General features: G+C 43.8%; 1 protein-coding gene across 1 annotated transcript in view; it reads right to left on the bottom strand.

The window, feature by feature from the left end:
* Positions 1–8,869: 8,869 nt before the first annotated feature.
* Positions 8,870–22,334, bottom strand: part of LOC142210212 (uncharacterized) — a 103,244-nt gene continuing 89,779 nt past the window's right edge. Inside the window, exons 2-6 of the mRNA XM_075279236.1 lie at positions 17,730–17,850; positions 12,300–12,427; positions 11,740–11,859; positions 9,483–9,664; positions 8,870–8,944 (exon numbers count right to left, since the gene is read on the bottom strand). Coding sequence (XP_075135337.1) covers positions 8,870–8,944; positions 9,483–9,664; positions 11,740–11,859; positions 12,300–12,427; positions 17,730–17,850 — 626 coding nt within the window. The remainder of the gene's footprint in view (positions 8,945–9,482; positions 9,665–11,739; positions 11,860–12,299; positions 12,428–17,729; positions 17,851–22,334) is intronic.

Genomic DNA, 22,334 nt, shown 5'->3' with positions numbered 1-22,334 from the left:
TCAGACCCTCATCCCATAGTCATGGCCAGTTCTTTGGAGCTCACTGAACCCGAGCCTGGAACTGTAATAGGAGTCCTCGCTGCAACATGTCACTGACGGAAAGGTTTCCTCCTAGATTTTCCTGAAATAGTTGTGAATCAGTCACAACGGCAAAAATAGTGCGAAACGGTGAGAGGTGGCAGCAACCCTTACAAACGCCCTGTCTCAGACGTCATATACCAAGGAATCCAGAAGAAAAGGAAGAGCCAGTTGTGCTCACAGGTAACGGGTAAGTACGACAAATCCAAATGATACGTAGAAGGAAAACCACGTCTCTGTAATGGATAACAACAAGGCACAACGCGTTTCGGGGACTAACCTCCCCTTTATTAAGTGCAGAAAAATTACCACCAGCCCAGTGAGTTGCAGAGACCGTCAGTAATCGATTACTGACAGTCTCTGCGACTCACCGGGAGTTACGGTTCTGTATATATATATATATTTTTTTTTCAACAACAGAACCTCTAGTCTGTAGAACACTACAGCGAGGTCCACAGGCCCAATGGTGGGCGGCCGTATGTCTGAACTCAATGTGGACTACTGCAAAGACACTGCAGCGTGAAAATCAATGTGAACTACTGCAAAGACACTGCAGTGTGGAATCAATGTGAACTACTGCAAGACACTGCAGACTGAACTCAATGTGAACAGTGTGTACTGTGCGACACTCCATGTGAACAAGGTGCAACTAAAGCCCTGCCAGTTTAGCTCACTGGCCAGGTGCACCAGTACAAGTGAAACACAAACGGCTGCCAAGGGTTAACACCCACCCCAGGCCAGCAAACACACACACTTACCCCTGCGACAGCTAGGGGCCACCACGGAAGTTTAGAACATTCTCCTGCACACAGCTTGGAGTTACCAGGGGAGTTTGCATGGTCCTGCACACAGCTTGGAGACATCACACACCCATGCTCCCGCACACAGCTAGGAGCCATACATGAAGACAGACAGTACATATAGGCTATCTCAGAGACCATAACTGCCGCAGATCTACAAGCTGGAACGGCGTCTACCGCTCCTAGCCCTGGTGTAGATCTAACGGTTCAGGGCTTACAGGTCCTACCTAACAGCACCCAGGAGAAGCAGAGGAACCCCACACAGAGGCCTAGTCTGAAACCTGCCTGAATACTGGAGCCTATCCCTGAGACTACTGTCATTCACTCCATGGACTTTGAGGAAAGTTTAGACAAAGTGTGACCCCCCTGCCGGGCGTCGGCTCACCCTATTTAACCACTTTCGGACCGCCCATAGACTATATACGTCCGGGAAGTGGTTGCCTTGTTCTGACAGGACGTACCTGTACGTCCAGTCAGAACACAGTAGCTGCACAGAGATCGTGCAGCTGCTTTCACTAGGAGCCGGCTGTAACTTCAGCCGGAGCTCCCAGAGAGATAGCAGGGAAGATTTATTACCTCCCCTGCCTTCTCGATCGCTGTGTATACAGCGCTCAATGAGCGCTGTATACACAGCTATGGACGCAGCCATAATTCAGCTGCCCTCTGACCCGGCGGACACGTGATCCGCTGGGAGCAGAGTCTTACAAGAGCTGCTGGGTCCTACAGGACCCCAGATCAGCTCAGTAAGCTGTGTATACAGTGTGCAGGAGTCTGTATTTCTCCTGTATCTGAGGTTAAATGTAGCAGCCCCAGTTATAGGAGAAATCAGCCTCAAGTACACTAAAAAAAAAAGTGTTCAGATGTCCACAAAGGTCTCTTATCACCTTATGGGGACACAATCTGGAAAAAAAATAAAATAAAAATATAATAAAAAAGTTTTTAAAAAATGTAAATAAAATAATAATAAAAAATAAATAAATAATACGCTAATAAAACGCTGTTATTAAAGGTTATAGCCCCACCCCCGACGACACCATACAAAATAAAAATTACCGTAATGGAGAGGAAAAACTATATTATAAAGTTTTTCAGTGACACTTTGTGTTATTAAATTTGATTTGATTTGAAATTTAAAAAAAATTATAAATTGAAAACCAGACACAATTTCCCTCCTATTTTGTTTATATTTTCCTGGATATAAAAAAAATTAAAACACATTTGAAAATAAAAATAACATAAAAATAAAGCCCTATGTGTCCCCGAAAAAAGACGCAAAAATTAGTTGACTGAGACATACGAGAAAAATTTTACAGACCTCAAAACAGCACATACATAATAAACCTAAAATGTGTCTGGTCCTGGACCACAAATTGGCCTGGTACTGAAGTGGTTAAAGGGAAGTCCCCGCCCAATAGGGGCGGAGGTGATGATCTCACCGCTCATGCTCAATAGGGGGGAAATGACACTTAGCTTGTGAGCAGCTCCAATAAGTCTGAGCATGCTCAGTAAGGTGAAAGCTGGATGATTAGACTGACCCGCAGGTGGCGCTGTGTGCTATGATAGCAATCTGCGGGACCCAATCCTAACACCGGGCTTGTGGTAATTGTTGTGTACAGTACTTGATAAAGGGGAGGTTATTCCTTAAAACGCGTTGTGCCTTGTTGATATCCATTACAGAGAATTGGTTTTCCTTCTACGTATCATTTGGATTTGTCGTACTTAGGGCTCGTTCACATCTGTGCCCGGTCTCCGTTGTGCAGGTTTCCGTTTCCTGCATAAAACAGAGCAGGACACGGAAACCTGCAGGACTCTTTCATTTGAATGGGTGAGAGAGATCTCCGCCGCGAAACCGGGTTTTTGATCCGGACACAGGTTTAATCTGGTTGCTCCATCCTTCAGGGTATATATAGGGTGTATATTGACTTTATTGTTTGGTTTTGTATTGGGTAACATCACTTCATAGGCATTCCTTCTAATGCCTGTTATATAACGATATATCACACATGTATACACTTACATTTAGGTCTGGTTCACATCTGCGTTCAGGTTTCCGTTTGGGTAGTCCACTTGGGAACCCCACGAATGGAAACCTCTACAAAGCGGCTACCTTCAGGAAACCCGCGGATCCCCTAGATTATAATGGGGTCCGTGCGGTTTCCACTCAGTTTCCACACGAAACACACGGACCTCATTAAAGTCTATGGGGTCCTCAGGTTTCGCAGGTAACCACTTTTAAATGCATATAGGTTCCCCTTGCATTCCAAAAGCCGTAACATTCTAATTTTTTCCATTTACGTAGTCCGATGAGGGCTTGATTTTTGCACGACAAGTTGTATATAAAAACGATACCACTTATTATATATTCCTACACCTGTAACGTTTGTATATTTAGTATATGGCGCTGTGTGAGGCGTCTTTTTTGCAGGACGAGATGGACTTTAGTATTTGTCCCACTACAGAGACCACGGAGAAGTTACAGGTTGTGATGACGGATATTTCTAGCCAATGTTATGTTACATCTATGTCTATATACTGGTTTTGTCTGTGCTCCTGGATTTGTCAGAGCTCAGGTTTCAGGTCTGTGACTCTTAGGTTGTCACTTTTTTTCTATGACAATCACAAATCAGAACTGTATCAGAGTCATATAATAACCGAATGGAATCAAATTGTAACAGAAAAATGTATCTACAAAAGAATACTGGAAAATATAGAAACATGGCAAGGAAGTGATATTCAGTGTATACTGGGTCCTATAGTCAATGAAAGTGCATATGGACAAGTCAGTATATGAAACGTGAGATGAAGTTCCATCTGTGGCCAGTAGAGGGGGGAGCAAAACAGGATCTACCGTTGTATCCTACATAGGGAACAGAGTAGGGAACGGAAAGGAAGGAGCATTAATAGGAAGAGGATATGGGTGTGAAGGTGTCTCGGTGTTATATAGGGTCGTTGTCAGGTCCATTCTGATATATTTGCATAGTGAGCTGCTTAGGATACACCACATAAGGGATTACAAGGGATAACACCCAACTTTCCCGCGAGCTCCTCTATGGAAAGGCTGATGGTGACGTCATTGGACACAGTGCAGCAAAGTCAGGCCATAGGAACCATACGTCAGGATGGAAGACAAATCAACTGGTGACATCATCGTGGTGACATATGACACGGCAGCATCGCTAACTGACGCCATCTAGTGGTTGTTATGTCTACTGCAGGACTAGGGGAGAAAGTTCTGGATCTCTGTCTATATTCAGTGATGTTTTGTCTGAATCAACAGAATATAACAGAGATATCCTGCACAGAACTGCAAGAAAATCTCACAAATCCGAAGCGAAAAATAAGGTCATGAAGAGATATACAGTGCTGTGCAAAAGTATTAGGCAGGCATGGAAAGAATGATTAGACAAATAGAACAGTTAGTGGTTTACACTCACCGGCCACTTTATTAGGTACACCTTGCTAGTAACGGGTTGGACCCCCTTTTGCCTTCAGAACTGCCTCAATTCTTCGTGGCATAGATACAACAAGGTGCTGGAAGCATTCCTCAGAGATTTTGGTCCATATTGACATGATGGCATCACACAGTTGCAGTCGCAGATTTGTCGGCTGTACATCCATGATGCGAATCTCCCGTTCCACCACATCCCAAAGATGCTCCTCTATTGGATTGAGATCTGGTGACTGTGGAGGCCATTGGAGTACAGTGAACTCATTGTCATGTTCAAGAAACCAGTCTGAGATGATTCCAGCTTTATGACATGGCATTGCATTATCCTGCTGAAAGTAGCCATCAGATGTTGGGTACATTGTGCTCATAAAGGGATGGACATGGTCAGCAACAATACTCAGGTAGGCTTTGGCGTTGCAACGATGCTCAATTGGTACCAAGGGGCCCAAAGAGTGCCAAGAAAATATTCCCCACACCATGACACCACCACCACCACCACCAGCCTGAACCGTTACCGATACAAGGCAGGATGGATCCATGCTTTCATGTTGTTGACGCCAAATTCTGACCCTACCATCCGAATGTCGCAGCAGAAATCGACACTCATCAGACCAGGCAACGTTTTTCCAATCTTCAATTGTCCAATTTCGATGAGCTTGTGCAAATTGTAGCCTCAGTTTCCTGTTCTTAGCTGAAAGGAGTGGCACCCGGTGTGGTCTTCTGCTGCTGTAGCCTATCTGTAGCCTCAAAGTTGGACGTACTGTGCGGCGTTCAGAGATGCTCTTCTGGCTACCTTGGGTGTAACGGGTGGCTATTTGAGTCACTGTTGCCTTTCTATCAGCTCGAACCAGTCTGGCCATTCTCCTCTGACCTCTGGCATCAACAACGCATTTCCGCCCCCCACAGAACTGCCGCTCACTGGATGTTTTTTCTTTTTCGGACCATTCTCTGTAAACCCTAGAGATGGTTGTGCGTGAAAATCCCAGTAGATCAGCAGTTTCTGAAATACTCAGAGCAGCCCTTCTGGCACCAACAACCATGCCACGTTCAAAGGCACTCAAATCACCTTTCTTCCCCCCCATACTGATGCTCGGTTTGAACTGCAGGAGATTGTCTTGACCATGTCTACATGCCGAAATGCACTGAGTAGCCGCCATGTGATTGGCTGATTAGAAATTAAGTGTTAACGAGCAGTTGGACAGGTGTACCTAATAAAGTGGCCGGTGAGTGTATTTGTATCAATTACCAAAGTGCGGAGTAAAAGAAGAGAAATGTAAATCCCGTCAATATTTGGTGTGACCTTTGCCCTTTGGAGGAGGAGTCTTGAAAATGATGACCCGGTCCCTGCAGATATAGCCCTGATCTCAGCATCATCTAATCTGTCTGGGGTGACATGAACAGACAGACGGATTGGAGCAAGCAACATCCAAAGATGATCTGGGCGTAGCTCTCCAAGATGGCGGCAGGAACAACCTCCCTGCCCGATTCTGCCAAAAACGAGAGGAATTAATGGAGATCAAAGGGCAAAGGTCACACCAAATATTGATGGGATTTATACTTCTCTTTTACTCATTGATTTCATTTTGAAAGTTGAGACAAACTATTAACGCTTTTATTACTGAATGCATTCTTGCTTTTCCAAAAATTTTTCCAAACCTGACTAAAATTTTTGCACAACACTATAAATACAGATAGCTGGACGGGGCTGAAGGTCTCTATACGCATAGGATACATTTTGGGCAAAGCCCCCAATTTTGAACTGTCATGTATAAGGGGAGAAGACTCTGGAACATTTCATTTCAACATGTCTACATTTTTGATTCTTGAGGGAGACAAGTTGTAGGAGTTTGGTTTTATTCCTCTCTTCTATTGGGGAGTTTTGGGGAAATGGGGGGAGGGGATATCTGTCATTGGACCAATAGGTATTATATGCTCAGCTGATTGGACGATTGCAAGACCAGACTACAAAGGGTTTATTTGTCATGAGGTCAAGAAAGACGACAAGGGAAGACAATGGAGATGTGTGAGAATTACCGGGCCACAGAGGATGGTTAGTAGGTCGTTGTTCAGTCTACTCTGTAGTGTGACACCTTTTCCTGTCCGATCCCTGGTATTGAGCCCTGTTACATATTAATATTGTCTCTGATTGTTTCCATTATTCTACTCATTATGTGCCCTGTGGGGGAGGGGGAGTACCAGAATGTCTGGGGGATACATTGTCAGGAGTCGCAGCATTGTAGGCACATTTGGCGGCGGAGTAAGTGTGTAAGCCAACTTCTAGAGGAGCCTGGAGAGAATAGGAGATGTAGTCCTGTGTCATGGCTGACACATTGCTGATACATTGTAAGCGATCCTTGTGGGAGTGACCATAGAAATAATTGTAATATTTAGGTACTTTGGGACTGTAGTAAGTGCCGCGTTACTTATCGGGTAATGAAAGCGCTGGCCACAAACACGTTTAAGCTGCATATTTTATATGTAATCCCCCCCTCCCCCCAGGACTGAGCACGTAACTCTGCACGTACCTTGTGTGTGTCAGAAAGCCTTGCTCGGATCTATAAATATCCGATACATAACTCCTTAGGCGCCCTGTTACTGGCATGTCTAGCAGCGAGGGTTGGCTCACACTTTTCATTCCATTGGTTATTTTTATAGTTTTATTCTTTGGATTCTACGTTGTAGATTTATAATGAAGAAATGAATACTATAGAACTAAGTCATGAAGACATGAAGCTGAGGAACACAAAAAGCGTTCAACCAGATTGTGTTTAATATCGTAGATTCTTCTCACGGCTTCCCTTATTCTTTGAGGACAGTTTGCACAGTACTGGCATTCTCTTCATCTGTCCATGAGGTAGCCACCAGGAATGGTTCCCAGAGATTCTGAGCAGTTGTTGGCTGATTTCCCTTCACTCTGCGGTCCAACTCATTCCAAGCCGTCTCAATTTGGTTTAGGTCAAATGATTATGGATTCCGTGTTATCTGAAGCAGAACTCCATTATCTTCCTTTGTGGTCCTTACAGTCAGCGCCTCCTGTGTTAGGTTATGTTCTGTTATGTCACAGAGACGGAGAAGATAGAGACAGAGAATAGGCATACCGTAGCTCCCAACCATCCTGGACAAGGGGTCCCGCTACCTCCTGCCACGACAAGGGCCCGCTACCTCCTACAGACCCAACCTCTCCTCTAGAGCATCTTCCATTTAGCATAAAGGATAGAAAGGACAAGGGGTCACTGCTGCGCCATTACTAACCCTAACCATTGTACAAGATTCCTCTGGCGTGAATCAGAAAAGATTCTGATTTGCGCTGGTGCCTTAAAAATAAGACCTACCCCAAAAAATAAGCCCTAGCCTTTTTTTTTCGGAGAAAAACATCATTTAATACCCACACACATCAATGAGCCTCTGGTGCACGTGACCCTGCTGTTTGTCCTCGGACCACCATTGGAAGGTACTAACCACTAAATACTGCAGAATCCCCACAAGACTTGCCATTTTGTAGATGTGTAATAAAGTGGCTCTTGTTGGGTTTGTGCAGATGTTTAACCAATATTATGGCAGTGGCCATACTTTGTGGGGACCACTGTGCAGCAGATTATACTGTGTGGGGACCACTGTGCAGCAGATTATACTGTGTGGGGGTCAATGTGGAGCAGATTATACTGTGTGGGGGTCACTGTGCAGCAGATTATACTGTGTGGGCGCCACTGTGGAGCAGATTATACTGTGTGGGGACCACTGTGCAGCAGATTATACTGTGAGGGGGTCACTGTGCAGCAGATTATACTGTGTGGGGGGTCAATGTGGAGCAGATTATACTGTGTGGGGGCCACTGTGGAGCAGATTATACTGTGTGGGGGTCACTGTGCAGCAGATTATACTGTGAGGGGGTCACTGTGCAGCAGATTATACTGTGTGGGGGTCACTGTGCAGCAGATTATACTGTGTGGGCGCCACTGTGGAGCAGATTATACTGTGTGGGGGTCACTGTGCAGCAGATTATACTGTGTGGGGACCACTGTGCAGCAGATTATACTGTGTGGGGGTCACTGTGCAGCAGATTGTACTGTGTGGGGACCAGTGTGCAGCAGATTATACTGTGTGGGGGTCACTGTGCAGAAGATTATACTGTGTGGGGGTCACTGTGCAGCAGATTATACTGTGTGGGGGCCACTGTGGAGCAGATTGGATTGTATGGGGAGCACTGTGCAGTAGAAAGTTCTATAAAGCCCCATTCGTATGACCATATTTTGCAGGTCTGTATTTGTGTGCAATTGTGGATCCGCACATTATTAAGGTTAAATTGCTGTGTTGGCACTTTGTGATAAATTAGTGGGTTTTGGGTTGCAGTTTGGGCACTCAGTCTCTAAAAGGTTCACCATCACTGGTATAGTATATCCCACCCTTGTCAGATACCTTCATCACCACATCATCAATGTTATTCCCTATAACTCTGAGTGTTTTTAATTTTCTGGCTGATTAATGTATATATATTTGACCAGTTCATAAGTAACTATATACAAAGAATTTTCCAAATCAAAATTTATTGTATTCCATTCATTCCAGTGATTACATTAGGCATACAATCGTTCTGATAGTCCAGCGCCTCCTTCCTTTTCTAATCTACAAGAGAATCTGAAATCTCACAAGACCAAAATCAAGAAGAAACATATAACCAAAGAGAAGACCAAATAGTAACTGAGTAAATGAGTTGGGAGAATTTGGAAAGATGCCCTCCATTTGTTTCACTCTTATCCATGGGCTGTGTCTGGAATTGCAATTAAGCCATAATAGTATTGAGCTGCAATACCAGATACAGCCTATAGGGAAGAGTGGTGGCATATGTGTTACACCTTACTTTACATATAGAAATGGGCATATACAGAAAATAGCCCCAACAGAAACAAGAAAACCTGGGAATATGTGGCAGTGCCAGCCTTATTGTTGGGAGGAAATACCCACTCGGTTGTTGTTTTTCTAGTTGAGGTTATTGCTGTACTGGTTGTAGACGTGGTACTTGTGGTAGAGGTTGTAGTCCTGGTACTTGTGCTATAGTTTGTAGGTGGGGTTCTTGTTGTAGTATTTGCAGGTGGGGTTCTTACTGTAAAGTTTGTAGATGGGGCTCTTGTGGTAGAGGTTGCAGGTGGGGGTCTTACTGTAAAGTTTGTAGATGGGGGTCTTACTGTAAAGTTTGTAGATGGGGCTCTTGTCGTTGAGGTGGTTGTAGCTGTAGTAGGCAGATTGCTTATTGCATTTTGGCATGTAATGTCTGTCCTATTCATAATGAATTTGGAACAGAAATTTTCATTAGCACAGCCAGCCACAACAGTTTTTCCTCCTGTGAAGAAATATGAATACATTGTGGAATTAGTGAATGTTATTAATCCGAGAACATATAGCATATGTGTTGTTGGTCTAGAGTATACGGTTAGAGAGGTTGCAAAGTACAAGTTAAACACTTTCTGGCCTCCATTGACTTAATGAAACCCTGCAAACTTCTTTTTGTCTCCATTTGGCTGGAGAGTAGAGTACAGCTAAAAAGAAGGATGGGAAAGCAAAGTAGACTGGACTGCTCCATTACATGGTATCCATTAAGAACAATAAGTAATTCAATAAAATGAAAAGAGAAGGAAGAATGGAGGGCGGGATGGAGGAGAAGAAGAGCAAGAAAGGAGAGTGAGAAAGAAAATAAGGCTCTGGAAAAGGAGTGGAAGAATGGAGAGCTGGAAAGAGAAAAAGAAGGGCAAGAATGGAAGGTTGGGAGGAGGAAAAGAACGGCAAGAATGTAGGGATGGGAGGAAGAAAAGAAGGGCAAGAATGGGAGGTTGGAGAAGGAAAAGAAGGGCAAGAATGGGGGGTTGGGAGGAAGAAAAGAAAGGTAAGAATGGAGGGATGGGAGGAGAAAAAGAAGGGCAAGAATGGAGGGTTGAGAGGAGGAAAAGAAGGGCAAGAATGGAGGGATGGGAGGAAGAAAAGAAGGGCAAGAATGGGGGGTTGAGGAAGGAAAAGAAGGACAAGAATGAAGGGTTGGGAGGAGGAAAAGAAGGGAAAGAATGGAGGGATGGGAGGAGGAAAAGAAGGTGAAGAATGGAGAGTTGGAGAAGGAAAAGAAGGGCAAAAATAGATGGTTGGGAGGAGGAAAAAGGGGCAAGATTGGAGGGTTGGAGGAGGAAAAGAAGAAGGAGATGTGTTAAGATGTGAGAAGAGTAAAGAAGGAAAATGGGAAGTAGTAGAAGATAGACAAGGATAGAGGGTTGGAAGGAGGAGACAAAGCTGAAAAATGGAGGGTGGGAAGAAGGAGAAAAAATAGTGTTAAGAGGGAGGAGTGGAGAGAAAGGACAAGAAAGGAGAATGGGAAGAATGAGAAAAAAAGGCAAATATGGAAGGTGTGAGGGAGGAAAAGAGGGGCAAGAATGAAGGGTTGGGAGGAGGAAAAGGGCAAGAATGGAGGGTTGGAAGGAGGAAAATAAGGGCAAGAATGGAGGGTTGGATGGAGGAAAATAAGGGCAAGGATGGGGGGTTGAGAGGAGGAAAAGAAGGGCAAGAATGGAGGGTTGGGAGGAGGAAAAGAAGGGCAAGAATGGGGGGTTGGGAGGAGGAAAAGAAGGGCAAGAATGAAGGGTTGGAAGAAGGAAAAGAAGGGCAAGAATGGAGGGTTGGGAGGAGGAAAAGAAGGGCAAGAATGGAGGGATGGGAGGAGGAAAAAGGGGCAAGACTGGATTGTGAGAAGGAAAAGAAGAAGGAGATGGTGTTAAGTAGGAGAAGAGTAAAGAAGGAAAATGGGAAGTAGTAGAAGGATAGAGGGTTGGAAGGAGGAGACAAAGCTGAAAAATGGAGGGTGGGAAGAAGGAGAAGAAATAGTGTAAAGAGGGAGGAGTGGAGAGAAAGGACAAGAAAGGAGAATGGGAAGAATGAGAAAAAACGGCAAATATGGAAAGTGTGAGGGAGGAAAAGAGGGGCAAGAATGGAGGATGGGAAGAAACTTGAAAATTTAGCAGAGAAGTAGAAAAGGGAAAAATAAAAGAAAAATGAAAAAATAAGATGAGAACATAAGATAAAATGAGGAAACAGACCCAGAATCCTTTCTATTTATTGAATTGATTGTTTATTAATTTTTGTAATTTCGTATATTTACTGCTCCATCTGAACAGTAAGCGCTGTACACACTCAGCATTATAATCCCTGAGGACGACAATAGAGGTGACTGCTCAGAACTGAAGGCATTCCCCTTATTCTAATCCCAATAAATTGCCGTTGTCTAGAGGTTCAGATACTACAAAGCTCTTCACTATAATCTGCGCTGAGCCGTATCACAATACTTGTTTCTTCCACAAGATGGTGAGCAGTCACATGAGAACTTAAGAATCCAGATACAAGAAAAGAAACAGAATATTCTAAGAGTCGTATCAGTACCTTTGGCGGGGGTGTCTGTTAGATTGAAGCATTTGTTCTGATCTCCTTTACACTGCATTACTCGTGCGGTATAATTGACTGGTGCATATAATGTAAGACATTGGAATCCATTTCCAACAACTGCAATTAAGTAGATACAAATAAAGGGTTAAAAGGGGAAAAAAAAACATGAAATCTGGACTAGTTATAGGTGCGAGCTCCTCTGTGTCCCGTACAATGCCAAGGTTCTTCTGCAACTTCACCCACAGATTACTATACTCAAGGGGCAACATGTTGGCTCAGTGGTTAGCACTATAGCCTTGCAGCGCTGGAGTCCTGGGTTCAAATCCTGCCAGGAACAACATCTGCAAGGATTTGTATGTTCTCCCCGTGTTTGCATGGATTACCTCCCGTTCTACAAAGACGTACTGATAGGTAAATAAAGATATACTGTGATTCCTATATGGGCTCACAATCTACATTAAAAATAAGATTATTATACTCCAATACCCCATTGTCATTCATATCATCCGCCTATCTGTATGAATATATACAGTGTGAAATAAAACCAGTATACGTACAGGTCGGGACTGGGGTCGTGCAGTCATTCTCCTTGCAGCAGTTGATCATTACATTTATATAAGCATAAGAAAATGAGGAGTCACAAGTTTGGGAGATTCCGCAGTCTCTGAAATAGATGAAGTCACTGCTGTCTACAAAATAAATAATAAAAAACAATAATAATATCTAGAAACAACAGATATATATATATACATGTGAATACCATTTGATGAGAACTATACACTACCGTCAGGGTTGAGCGATCCAGATCGGAAAAGATTGGATTCCGATCGGCGATCGAGTAAATTTCACGATCGCGATCGGAATTGCGATCCTCATCTTTTTAGGTGGGATCGAGGTCGGAGGTTATTTCCCAAAATGCTTTGCTACTGGCCAAGCATTGTGGGAAAAGCTAACAATGTTAGCTAGGTCCCATAGGAATGAATGGATGCAGCCGGCACGCAGCCTGTGCCGGTGTCTGGCCACTTAACCCCCTGCGCGCCGGCTGCGTCCATTCATTCTAATGGGAGACTAGCTAACATCTCTAGTAGCTAATAACACTTACCTGCACAGATCGCTGGCCCGGTCTCCGCTGTTCTCGGTCCTCTTCTCGCCTCACTGCCCCCGTCATAGTGTTACAGACCTAGGAAGAAGGCGGGGTTTGTGTCACGTCTCCCCACCCTGTACCCGCCCACACTCTCCTAAGCCACAAGCCCCGGCTTCTTCCTAGGTCTGCAACACTAACCTGGGAGGAGGGAGCAGAAGAGGACCGAGAACAGCGGGGACCGGACCAGCGATCTGTGCAGGTAAGTGGACAGCAAGGGGGACTAAGTAGCCAGAGGATTTTTTTTTAATCACTACACAACATGGAGTCTAACAATTAAAGCGTTCAATTTTTAGACTCCACGCTGTATAGTGAATAGAATTGGTTTTAAAATCCGATCTCCGATTAGTAAAAAAATCCCATTGACTTGCATTGGGATCAGAATTGGGATCAGGATCAAATGGAAAATGATTGGAAGTCGGATTATTAAAATGATTTTAAAACGATCTCAAGATCGTCTCAACCCTAACTACCGTTCAAAAGTTTCGGGTCACTTAGAAATTTCGTTATTTTTCAAAGAAAAGCCCAGTTTTTTAACATGAAGATAACATTACATGAATCAGAGATCCCCTCTATACATTGTTAATGTGGTAAATGACTATTCAACTGCAAGTGTCTGGTTTTTAATGCAATATCTACTTAGGGGTATAGAGGCCCATTCCAGCAGCCATCACTCCAGGGCTCTAATGGTACATTGGGTTTGCTGACTGTGTAAGAAGGTACTGGATGGTTAGAGATCCTTGTACAAGTCTGTTAGCACGGCTGAGAACAGCCATAAAACTGACCTTCCTCCGAGTTAGTTGAGAATCTTCAGCATTACATATTCTTGTTCTTTCAGCTAGTTGAGAATCTGGAGCATTCCATTTGTTGGATCTATTAATCTCTCAAAAGGGCCAGAAACTCGACAGTCTATTCTTGTTCTTAGAAATGAAGGCTATTCCATATGAGAAATTGCCAAGAAACTGCAGATTTCCTACAAGGGTGTGCACTACTCCCTTCAGAGGATGGTACAAACAGGCTCTAACCAGAGTAGGAAGAGAAATGCGAGGCCTCGCTGCACAACTGAGCAACAAGACAAGGACATTAGAGTCTCTAGTTTAAGAAATTGATGCCTCACAGGTCCTCAACTAGCAGCTTCATTACATAGGATCTGCAAAATGCCAGTGTCAACGTCTACAGTGAGGAGGCAACTCCGGGATGCCCGGCCTTCAGGGCAGAGGGGCAAAGAAAAAGCCATATCTGAGACTGGCTAATAAAAGGGAAAGATTAATATGGGCAAAAGAACACAGACATTGGACAGAGGGAGATTGGAAAGAAGTGTTATGGACAGACAGATAGAAGTCTGAGGTATTTGGATCACACAGAAGAACTGAGAAGATGCTGGAAGAGCCTGAGGCCATTTGTCAAACATGGTGGAGGGAATGGGATGGGCTGGGGTTGCTTTGGTAAAGTTGGAGATTTGCACAAGGTAAAAGGGATTTTGAATAAGGAAGGCTATCACTCCATTAAACAACACCGTGTCATACCCTGTGGTCAGCGCTTGATTGGAGCCAATTTCATCCTACTACAGGACAATGACCCAAAGCCACCTCCAAATTATACAAGAACTATTCAGGGATGAAGCCGCAGCTGGTATTCTATCTGTAATGGAGGGGCCGGCGCAGTCACCAGATCTCAACCCCAGTGAGCTGTTGCGGGAGCAAAAAGTGCCCATCAAGCCAATCCAATTTGTGGCCATGGCTTTTGGAAGCATCGGGGGAGGGGAAATGTCTCCAGATGACCTCAGCAAATTACCAGCTAGAAGGCCAAAGGTCTACAAGGATGGAATTGCTGCAAATGGAGCAAAGTGTGAACGAGAAAATTATTATTTCTAATCTCGTCAATGACTTGACCATATTTTCTATTCATTTTGCAACTCATTTGATAAATAAAAGTCTGAGTTTTCAAGGAAAACACAAAATTATCTGGGTGACCCCAAACTTTTGAAGGGTAGTGTATGTATATCATTTGATTAGAATTATGTATAGATCACAATTAAACTCTGTTCTTGGTGCCGTCTGTGTCTTAGTAACAGTATTTACTCAATAACAGGTTTACTGTAATGCTAAAAATATATGAGACCTGGAGGGGTATGCAGCTCTCCTGCCACTCCCTGTTCTCTGGGTGGGGATTGCACCAGTTGTTGGTCCCTCCCTACTAAGTTGAATTTGTACATGTAGGTCCCAGAGAGCTGAGAAAGAGAGAAGTCTCCTATTGCCGAGGGGTATTGTGTAACGTAGTGACCCATCTGCGTGAGTTCTCCCAGTCGTGGCGGATTGGTGGATTGGCTCACACACTTTTCCGAAGATGTGCTCTCAAAACATATTTTGAGATTCGTATTTGATGAATGATTCAAAATGGCGTCCGACTATTTACCAAGCAAATTAGTAGCTAAACAAGAAGCTGCCATTAACTATGTCATTGACCTACTTTCAGTGCCATTGGTGGACATTGGCTGGTTTAGATCTCATGTGGCATTAACCAAACTCAGGCAGCTTGGACCACACTAATCCAGATAATGCCAGCTGTAAGCTAGAGACGAGCAAACCAGTTTTCCTGAAGAGATTTTTTGGGTTTGCCACCAATGAATCATATTATATACAGTGGGGCAAAAAAGTATTTAGTCAGTCACCAATAGTGCAAGTTCCACCACTTAAAAAGATGAGAGGCGTCTGTAATTTACATCATAGGTAGACCTCAACTATGAGAGACAAAATGAGAAAACAAATCCAGAAAATCACATTGTCTGATTTTGTAAGAATTTATTTGCAAATTATGGTGGAAAATAAGTATTTGGTCAGTAACAAAATTTCATCTCAATACTTTGTTCTCTCTCCTTTGTTGGCAATGACAGAGGTCAAACGTTTTCTGTAAGTCTTCACAAGGTTGGCACACACTGTTGTTGGTATGTTGGCCCATTCCTCCATGCAGGTCTCCTCTAGAGCAGTGATGTTTTGGGGCTGTCGCTTGGCAACACGGACTTTCAACTCCCTCCAAAGGTTTTCTATAGGGTTGAGATCTGGAGACTGGCTAGGCCACTCCAGGACCTTGAAATGCTTCTTACAAAGCCACTCCTTCGTTGCCCTGGCGGTGTGCTTTGGATCATTGTCATGTTGAAAGACCCAGCCACGTTTCATCTTCAATGCCCTTGCTGATGGAAGGAGGTTTGCACTCAAAATCTCACGATACATGGCCCCATTCATTCTTTCATGTACCCGGATCAGTCGTCCTGGCCCCTTTGCAGAGAAACAGCCCCAAAGCATGATGTTTCCACCCCCATGCTTTACAGTAGGTATGGTGTTTGATGGATGCAACTCAGTATTCTTTTTCCTCCAAACACGAAAAGTTGTGTTTCTACCAAACAGTTCCAGTTTGGTTTCATCAGACCATAGGACATTCTCCCAATACTCTTCTGGATCATCCAAATGCTCTCTAGCAAACTTCAGATGGGTGGGACATGTTCTGGCTTAAGCAGTGGGACACGTCTGGCACTGCAGGATCTGAGTCCCTGGCGGCGTAGTGTGTTACTGATGGTAGGCTTTGTTACATTGGTCCCAGCTCTCTGCAGTTCATTCACTAGGTCCCCCCGCGTTGTTCTGGGATTTTTGCTCACCGTTCTTGTGATCATTTTGACCCCACGGGGTGAGATTTTGCGTGGAGCCCCAGAGCGAGGGAGATTATCAGTGGTCTTGTATGTCTTCCATTTTCTAATTATTGCTCCCACAGTTGATTTCTTCAATCCAAGCTGGTTGCCTATTGCAGATTCAGTCTTCCCAGCCTGGTGCAGGGCTACAATTTTGTTTCTGGTGTCCTTTGACAGCTCTTTGGTCTTCACCATAGTGGAGTTTGGAGTCTGACTGTTTGAGGATGTGCACAGGTGTCTTTTTATAGTGATAACAAGTTTAAACAGGTGCCATTACTACAGGTAATGAGTGGAGGAAAGAGGAGACTCTTAAAGAAGAAGTTACAGGTCTGTGAGAGACAGAAATCTTGATTGCTTGTAGGTGACCAAATACTTATTTTCCACCATAATTTGCAAATAAATTCTTACAAAATCAGACAATGTGATTTTCTGGATTTGTTTTCTCATTTTGTCTCTCATAGTTGAGGTCTACCTATGATGTAAATTACAGACGCCTCTCATCTTTTTAAGTGGTGGAACTTGCACTATTGGTGACTGACTAAATACTTTTTTGCCCCACTGTATGCTCAGACCCTTGAGTATAATAAGCAGAGACCCCGGGGAGGTGCAGAAGAAACAAACACTGATACTCACCTATCCTCATCTTTCTATTACTCCAATGTGGCATTCTCTCTTGTCATCTTGTGGCTTCTTCTTGGATGATGATATTGGCCATTGGCACTTGGGGGAGACCACTGAGGCCTGTGAATGGGCCTCAATGGTCTCCTGGGGACTGGGAGACGACCCAAGAAAAATGTGATAGAGGTATCAGTATAACATTTTTTTGCACCAGCTTGGGCCTTAGCTTATTATACTTTGGGGTCTGGAGACATCGCTAAGTTTGGACTGAACTTGGATAAAAAAAATAAAAATGGTGGGCAAACTTATTTGTGAAAGGAATCTCGCAAGTTCTCTTATCTCTACTGTAAGCTTCATACTAGACTCTAAGGTCCTATTCTAGTGAATTCAACCCCAAATGACTCAGGAATTTTGCCCTTCTCTATTGATAAGACTTCTAGGCCATGTTTGTGTATAGCCATGTTGTATTTGTATACTATATGGTATCTTAGCTCCTGGAGGTTCTGCTTTAGTGTTGCAGTTGTTCAAACTTTTTGCCCAGTAAACCTACCAGAATATTGGATAGATGTTGAGAAGCAGACATCTTGGTTTGCCGCGCAGGTCACCTCCGGTCCTGTGTAAAGAATGTCTGTGCTATGAAAATATTGGGTGCAATTCAGACAATGACCTGCCGAGAGAGAAAAAAATACACAAATTATTCATTTTATTAGAAAACTAATGAAGTCAATGGATATCAGACCATAAAAAATGACAGGATTCATGATCACATCCATTGGCGGGAAGTCGAGACAAAAGACACAACAAAGATGGTTTGAGGAAAACTCTGCAGAGATTTAGTTACTTATATTTATAAAAATAACAAATTTATATCTGGTTATGTATCTCAAAAACCCCAATAAATGATACTGAACACTAATATAAAGTCTACTGTAGATACAAGACCAGTGGACATGATACCCACCCAACAACTCAACAGCTTGAGCTACAGATTCCACTACAAGTCTCACACAATCGGGTCCCTTACCTCAAGATATGCCAAGACTACTTACATAACATGACCGGCTCTCGAGAAATAAAAAAAAAATCTCTTACTCACAATGGTTGGTGGATAGGGTTGAGCGATTGTGTTCGGAAAAGATCGGATTCCGATTGTCGATCGAGAAAATTTCACGATCGCAATTGGAATTCTGAGCACGATCTTTTTAGGTGGGATTGAGATCGGTGATCATTTCCCACAATGATTTGCTAGCTAGTCTACCATTCATTCTAATGGGAGACTAGCTAACATCTCTAGTAGCTACTTACCTGCAGAGATGGCTGGTCCGGTGCCTGGTGTTCTCCTTCTTCTTCGCCTCACTGCCCCCGCCTCCCAGGTTAGTGTTTAAAGAGCTAGGAATAAGGCGGGGCTTGTAGCTTAGGAGAGTGTGGGCGGGTACAGGGCAGGGAGCCGTGACGTCTCCCCTCCCAGTGCCCGCCCACACTCTCCTAACCTGGAAGGCAGGGGGCAGCGAGGCGAAGAAGACCGAGAACACCGGGAACTGGAGCAGCCATCTCTGCAGGTAAGTGGACACCAGGGGGGACTAAGTAGCCAGAGGAGTAATAAAAAATCACTACACAGCGTGGATTCTAACAATTAAAGCGTTCAGTTGTTAGATTCCATGCTGTATAGTGAATAGGATTGTTTTTAAAATCCGATCTCCGATTAGTAAAAAAAATCCCATTGACTTGCATTGGGATCGGAATTGGGATCGAGATCGGGTTCGAATGAAAAATGATCAGAAATCGGATTTCAAAATCGATCCTGAAAAGTCAAGATCGGCTCAACCCCATTGGTGGAACAAAACTATGGATTTATGTTTTTTCAAAGCTGCTCACCTCGTGCCAGGACAGAAACACAAAGGAAGTGTCTACAGAATCCTAAGAAGGACAAATAATTTCAAGATCACAAAGTATAAAAGGTCTATCCTGATGACCATGGGACTAGTGACTCCACACCAGGAAGCCAAGTGTAACCTGCGTAGATCTATGACTGCCGGCATCTCGGCCGACCATAGACATCGATGTGCCAGTTTTATGGTAAAAACGTTAGAGGTGCCGGTTATAAGAAAATTGCTCCCATCTGATTTTATCAGGGATTTAGTGAACGTTTCCATGAAACTCGGAGTCCACGTTATACACGCATTATACTGTGGGGTCTCATGGGCCAGAACTCTGTTGTTGTTGTTTATATTTCCATTTTCTGAGACTTGTTTTCTGAACACGCTTCTAGTCCACTGTGGCAGGATTGTCTTGCACTTGAGAAAGGGCTGTGAAGCCCGGAACGCGTCGTGCTCAATAAAATCGCCTTTTGTACCTGTCCAATTGGGTGAGCGCTGTTTTTTTTGGGGGGCTGGTCCATTTCTTCTATTTGATCTCAGTAAATTCTCTTATTTCCTCTTTTATTTCATTAACACCCTTCGAGAAGAAATTTTGAAACTTCTTGTTCCAATTCTCTGATTTTTAGTTTTTGAATTTGTACCTTCACCTGCCACCATCTTGGATATATACAATGGTTTGATTAGCTTTTATGTATGTTTTTTGGGGGGTCCATGTGAAATAACACACAATTCTATCATCATTTTTTGCATTTTGTTTTTACAGCATTCTCTCTGCATTATAAATTATATATTAACTTTGTCTGGTGGGTGGTCACAATTACGGTGATTTTGGCTTTTATTAGGTTTTACGGCTTTTTGAAAATGAAGGATTTCCTTGGGGTCTCCGTCTTCTGACACCTATAACTTTATGACTATACTGCTGACAGTGATGTGTCAGGACTCTTTATTTGCGGGGCAAGTTGTACTTTTCATCGGTACCAATGTTTGGTATGTGTGAGTTTTTAATGCTTTTTTTTTGGACAATGGGGACACATACACACGTGGGGAGAAAATTGACTTTTTTGTTTATTTTTGTTTACATTATATATTTTTTTAAACACAAAGAATATTTTTAATTCTATTAATATTTGTTTATTGTTATGTGTTTTTTTTTTACTTTTCCATGTCCCACAAGGGGCCTTAAAGCTGGGATCTACAATGTCCTACAATGCATAGTATTGGAGAACATCCCATAGTAGTTCCTATTGGAACTATTTGGAACTATGCATAGGCAGTCAGAAGGCCGTGGCTGCCATGCAACCCCAGAAAACCCTCAATATTATTGCAGGGGGTCCGTGGGGCAACGGGGGGGGGGGGGGGGTGATCTTTTTCCCGGACCCCAGGATGCCGTTATCACTGTAATGGCATCCAGGGGGTTAATCCACTAGAGTTGGGGTATCTTCTGACTGCAGGGGCTGCAGTAATATTACTATACGGTATTATTATGATGCTGGGTGTTATCTATACCTTCAGTGTGAGTAATACTATGGTGCAGAGCTTTAAAGGGTTAAGCATTCTAGTGCAGGTAGCTCCAGTTGGTTAACATAATTAAGACTAGGGTACAGATTGCTAGCTCTTATGGTGCATATGCATAGAGATGTTTCCTAATAGGAGGAAGACCCCAGAGTATAAGAAGCAGAAGTACATACTCACCTCTCCTCGGCACCATCACAGAGTTGGGTGCGGCTCCCTGTCCTATTCGGGCCACCTGAATGATGTCAGCGACCCCTGGGGTAGGGGAACGCACTGAGGTCATGATACTTAGACACAAGTGAACTCGGTTGTTTCAAATCGTTTTGCTCATCGCTAATTCCAATTTGCTTCATACCAATTCAACACAACAGCCATTGACTTCAGCCTTGGTTGAACTTCATAGACTTATGTATAGCTAAGGATATCAGAACAGACTAATAGCCCCCTCCCCCACTGGGGGGTCAGACATACACAAATAGGATAGATAGCACATCACACTGTGATACATTGTCACAAAAGCAGCTCGTATTGAGAAAACCTATTGAACGTGTGATAAATATATCTGGACACATCGAGCTAAGAAGAAGGGTCAGGGAGGACACAAACTCATCAACAAAGTATACAACTACACTCACTGGCCACTTTATTAGGTACACCATGCTAGTAACAGGTTGGACCCCCTTTTGCCTTTAGAACTGCCTCAATTCTTCGTGGCATAGATACAACAAGGTGCTGGAAGCATTCCTCAGAGATTTTGGTCCATATTGACATGATGGCATCACACAGTTGCAGTCGCAGATTTGTCGGCTGCACATCCATGATGCGAATCTCCCGTTCCACCACATCCCAAAGATGCTCCTCTATTGGATTGAGATCTGGTGACTGTGGAGGCCATTGGAGTACAGTGAACTCATTGTCATGTTCAAGAAACCAGTCTGAGATGATTCCAGCTTTATGACATGGCATTGCATTATCCTGCTGAAAGTAGCCATCAGATGTTGGGTACATTGTGGTCATAAAGGGATGGACATGGTCAGCAACAATACTCAGGTAGGCTTTGGCGTTACAACAATGTTCAATTGGTACCAAGGGGCCCAAAGAGTGCCAAGAAAATATTCCCCACACCATGACACCACCACCACCAGCCTGAACCGTTACCGATACAAGGCAGGATGGATCCATGCTTTCATGTTGTTGACGCCAAATTCTGACCCTTCCATCCGAATGTCGCAGCAGAAATCGAGACTCATCAGACCAGGCAACGTTTTTCCAATCTTCAATTGTCCAATTTCGATGAGCTTGTGCAAATTGTAGCCTCAGTTTCCTGTTCTTAGCTGAAAGGAGTGGCACCCGGTGTGGTCTTCTGCTGCTGTAGCCCATCTGTAGCCTCAAAGTTGGACGTACTGGGCGGCGTTCAGAGATGCTCTTCTGGCTACCTTGGTTGTAACGGGTGGCTATTTGAGTCACTGTTGCCTTTCTATCAGCTCGAACCAGTCTGGCCATTCTCCTCTGACCTCTGGCATCAACAACGCATTTCCGCCCACAGAACTGCCGCTCACTGGATGTTTTTTCTTTTTCGGACCATTCTCTGTAAACCCTAGAGATGGTTGTGCGTGAAAATCCCAGTAGATCAGCAGTTTCTGAAATACTCAGACCAGCCCTTCTGGCACCAACAACCATGCCACGTTCAAAGGCACTCAAATCACCTTTCTTCCCCCCCATACTGATGCTCGGTTTGAACTGCAGGAGATTGTCTTGACCA

This window comes from Leptodactylus fuscus, chromosome 6 (genome assembly GCF_031893055.1).
Source record: "Leptodactylus fuscus isolate aLepFus1 chromosome 6, aLepFus1.hap2, whole genome shotgun sequence".
Classification (NCBI taxonomy): domain Eukaryota; kingdom Metazoa; phylum Chordata; class Amphibia; order Anura; family Leptodactylidae; genus Leptodactylus; species Leptodactylus fuscus.
Note: the sequence above shows the minus strand (reverse complement) of the source record. Positions and strands in the feature narration are given on the sequence as shown.